This window comes from Arachis hypogaea, chromosome 13, assembly GCF_003086295.3.
Source record: "Arachis hypogaea cultivar Tifrunner chromosome 13, arahy.Tifrunner.gnm2.J5K5, whole genome shotgun sequence".
NCBI lineage: Eukaryota > Viridiplantae > Streptophyta > Magnoliopsida > Fabales > Fabaceae > Arachis > Arachis hypogaea.
In genome coordinates this window covers 42,450,133-42,453,947 of record NC_092048.1, presented here as the reverse complement: position 1 = coordinate 42,453,947, position 3,815 = coordinate 42,450,133, and the positions used below count along the sequence as shown (strand labels likewise).

At 37.9% G+C, this 3,815-nt stretch overlaps 1 protein-coding gene across 1 annotated transcript; it reads right to left on the bottom strand.

Annotated features, from left to right (window-relative positions):
• Positions 1-806: 806 nt before the first annotated feature.
• LOC112738210 (probable polyamine oxidase 5) lies at positions 807-3,508 on the bottom strand. The gene has a single exon (XM_025788554.3). It carries the CDS (start codon positions 2,863-2,865, stop codon positions 1,066-1,068), a length of 1,800 nt encoding a protein of 599 aa, XP_025644339.1. The 5' UTR covers positions 2,866-3,508; the 3' UTR covers positions 807-1,065.
• Between the last annotated feature and the right edge of the window lie 307 nt (positions 3,509-3,815).

The following is a 3,815-nucleotide window of genomic DNA, read 5'->3' as shown; positions in this document are numbered from 1 at the left end:
AATTCTGTCTCATTGTTAAAGGACATTTTGGTTATTGGTCTGATCGACCAGCAACTGTTGATAGAGTTTCAATGGGAGGTTTTGCAATTATGGGGCCCTACCCTATTTTGCCTATCCAATTCTCTCTTCATGTGAGTCACATACACTTCAGCCAGCTCATTTATTGTCCCAAGTTACTCTCACTCAAACAAAAGGAATGCTTATGCTTTTGGCTTTTCCTGTTAAGGGCTTTTGTTAATGTCCAAATGATTCATTTCAACAATTAATGATCTTCATTCATGTGACTATGTGAGAGTTATTTTAGGCCTAGAGCACAATTATTGTGCAAGTCCCATTATATTGCTTTATGCTCCAAATTCAAGTTGACTAAAATGAAATTAAACATACAATGATCTTGGGGGAAAAATATCTTACCAATTAGTAACTTTCTATACCATATATCATTGACCATATCTCTTTTTTAAGGTAGCAATAATAGCATTGAAGTTTTCAAGTTTTGAACTGATATGCTTTTCTGCTTGAAAAGAACACGTTGGTCTGATCAGTTGACAAAGCTATATTTCATTTCATTGAATAACTAGTGAAGAAAGTGATTCCAAGGTGGAAAGAACCGGGTATGGCGGATCCTGTCCTTTGGGAAAAGCCAGAGTTAACACATGGTTGTAGTAGCATCCCAAGCATTCTAGTACTATATGAGAGAGAGAGAGAGAGAGAGAGAGAGAGAGAGAGAGAGAGAGAGAGAGAGAGAGATCACCTAGATCTATTTGAAGATTAAATAGGAAGCAAACGAAAAGAAGCTACACTCATAAATGAAGAGAAATAAATATTGGGGTTGGGTTGGGGGAAGGGAGAAAGAATTACTTCAAGCAGTACAGCTAAATGTCCACATCTCACTATTCATCTTGCTACTCTTTCTAATTTTGATTTCTCTCATTCACTCACTACTTTCCTTAAAGAGAAACAAAGATGTTTTAAGATGAAAATGGGAATTATATCATAGAGATTAATGTTAAAAATTTGATAAAAACAAAAAAGGAACCAAAAATAATAATAACGATAATAATACTAGTTGTTATAAATCCCAACACAGTGATAATGTTGAAGAAGCCTATTGGCTTCCCTAAGGCCACTGAAGTAAGCTCCATGAGTTGTAGAATAATGAGTTCTGTGAGTTGCTTCCCCTGCAAACAAAATTTGAAGAGGGTATGATGAGGCTGAAGGGTGACAATTGCTATCTTTTGGCAATGGCTCAGCCATTGTATCTAAATCATCACCACTTGATCCTACTGCAACATAACTGTATGATCCTAAGAATAGTGGATCAGTTCCCCATTTGCTCTTCATCACACTGCTGAATCTCACTTCATTTTCCTGATATCTCTCCTCAGAAGAATTAACATTCCCATTGCACAATTTATGTGAATCTGAACCTTTCTGCCACTGGGAATGTGATAGGAGGCTTGAGACTGTAGTTGAAACCCCATTAATGATCTCTTCATCCTTGAGTGATTCAAGTGCTAGTGCTTCCTCCCCAGCAAACCAAGACAACAGGACCGTAGAGTTGTTGTATATGGGAAAAAGGGTAGCTGTTCTCCTCATCCACCATGGTATTTTCTTGTGCCTCATCTCAGAGTGAGGTGAATGGAAAGCCATTTGCAAGAAAGGGAACCCTTTGTGGTTAACATGGTGGTGTTGTGTTTGTGTTTGTTGTGTTGGACTCAATTGCATAAACAACTTGTTAACAACGCCAAAACCAAGTCTTGAAATTGCCTCAGCCTTTGATGGTGGAAGAGGAGGACAGAACATACCTGAATCTGAATCACCTTTATCATGATCACGGATAGCAGCTTTTAGCACCCCAAGTGAAACAGTGACAATGACATGATCAGCAGAAATAGAAGAACCATCACTGAAATGTAGCTTCACAGGCCTAGAACAAGAACAACAAGAACCACCATTCTCCACACAAACCTTTCTCCCTCCTTCATCAATGTCCCTCTGGTTCTGGTTCTGGTTCTGTGGCTGCCACTCAATCTTAGTGACTTTCCTACCTAGCTGAACTAGGCCTGGTGGCAACACAGAAGCTAAGTGCTCAATTATGCTCAAGTAGCCCTTAGCAATTGTGATTTCTTCATCTGGGAACATTATGTATTCACTCTCAGCCCTGTAATCCAGACTCATAAGGTTACCAGCTGATGTGTATGTCCTCTGAGTGTTCTCATGCATTGCAAAGATTGCTTCTTCAAGTAACTTCCTTGTCCAGTTCCCATAATACCCTTTGACATCATCATCATCATAATCATCATGCCCCTTCTTCATCACTGAACCCCAGTAAGCATCAAGGCCCTCTCTGAGAAAGGAACCAACACTAAGTCCCCCAGAACCACTTTTGGCCTTTGACATGCTGAAAGCCTTAGCAGCAAGGCTATGGTAATAGCCAGTGTTGTCCTGCTCAGTGAGAAGCTTCATCTTCCCTTGGGAATAGTCCATGAGATGCTTGAAAAGTTTAGTGATAGGATCAACAATGGAGGGTTGTAACTGGAATCCACCTTCAGCTACGGTGGTTAGCTCTTCTGAGTCCCCATCCATGCACTCCCATGGCTGGTCAGAGTGCAAAGAATGGATTTCTTGAGCAATCTTGTGAATTGGGCTGCCCCCAATTCCATGGATCCAAGTAGCACCCATCTCAATCCTGTCACCACCAAACTCTGAGGTGTTTATTCTGCCACCAATCCTTGTTCCACCTTCAACAACACAGAGCTCAAATAAGTCCTTTGAAGCTGTTGCAGTGTAGAGCTTGTTGGCAGCTGTGAGACCTGCCATTCCTGCTCCAATTATCACAATCCGTGGTTTCTTCACCACCATTGTTGTGTTGCTACCTTCTTGCTAAAGCTATAAAAAATTAAAAATGATTAGATGGATAGATATGGATCTTCAGCTATGTGTATGGTTACTTGTCACTCTTCGTTTCACAAACAAAAACACAAACAGGTGGTGAGCAACAATAACAACAATAAACCAATCTCACAAACTTGAGAGAGAAAGAGAAACAAAATAACTGCTATAAAAATTCCAGAGAATGGTATAATACAAGTGGTGTGAAGGTGAGATTTGAGTTACTGACAATGAATTTATAACTGGTCAGTGGTCACTGAAACACTGCCTTTTTTATTTTCTTTCTTTCTTTCTTGCAACATTATTTTCTTTTTGTTTTTTTGGGGCAGTGAGGTCACTTGCTAACTTACAGTAAATAAATTAATTATTAATGACAATATATTAAATGTAGTAATTCAGTATCAACACATACATAGATAGAAACAGTGAATCTATTAAATAGAAGTAGAAATAAAAATGCTAAAAAATCGGGTCTCTAAAAAAGAAAAATCTTGAGCAGTTTCAAAATAAGATACGTAAATAAACATAAACCACTTAGGCATAGTGACTTGGCCTTTCACTAGTGATGCCTTCTTTTTTATTAGACACATTTTTGTTAGTACTTTAAAAATCCCTAATAAAGACAGGCCTCTACTTTTCCTTTTAGCACTTTAACACATGCATGTTTTTCTTTTTTCTTTTTTCTTTTTTTTCTTTTGCTGCTTTGCTTTGCTCCATAAATCTTGCATTCTTCAGATTTTTCTTAATTTGAAGTGCATTTACTTTATTGTGTGGTTCACAGTTTCATTTTTGAATCGATTTCCCCTTTAATTTTATAATTGTTATATGAACATTGTATACGTGACATGCTGATGCTGACAATTTTAATTACGATCCAGAGTATAGCATAAAAAGTTAATTCATAATATTTAATTTTATGA

Bases quoted from the DNA above. Each gene is read 5' to 3' on its own strand.
- LOC112738210 (XM_025788554.3), bottom strand. From the start codon at position 2,865: ATGGTGGTGAAGAAACCACGGATTGTGATAATTGGAGCAGGAATGGCA.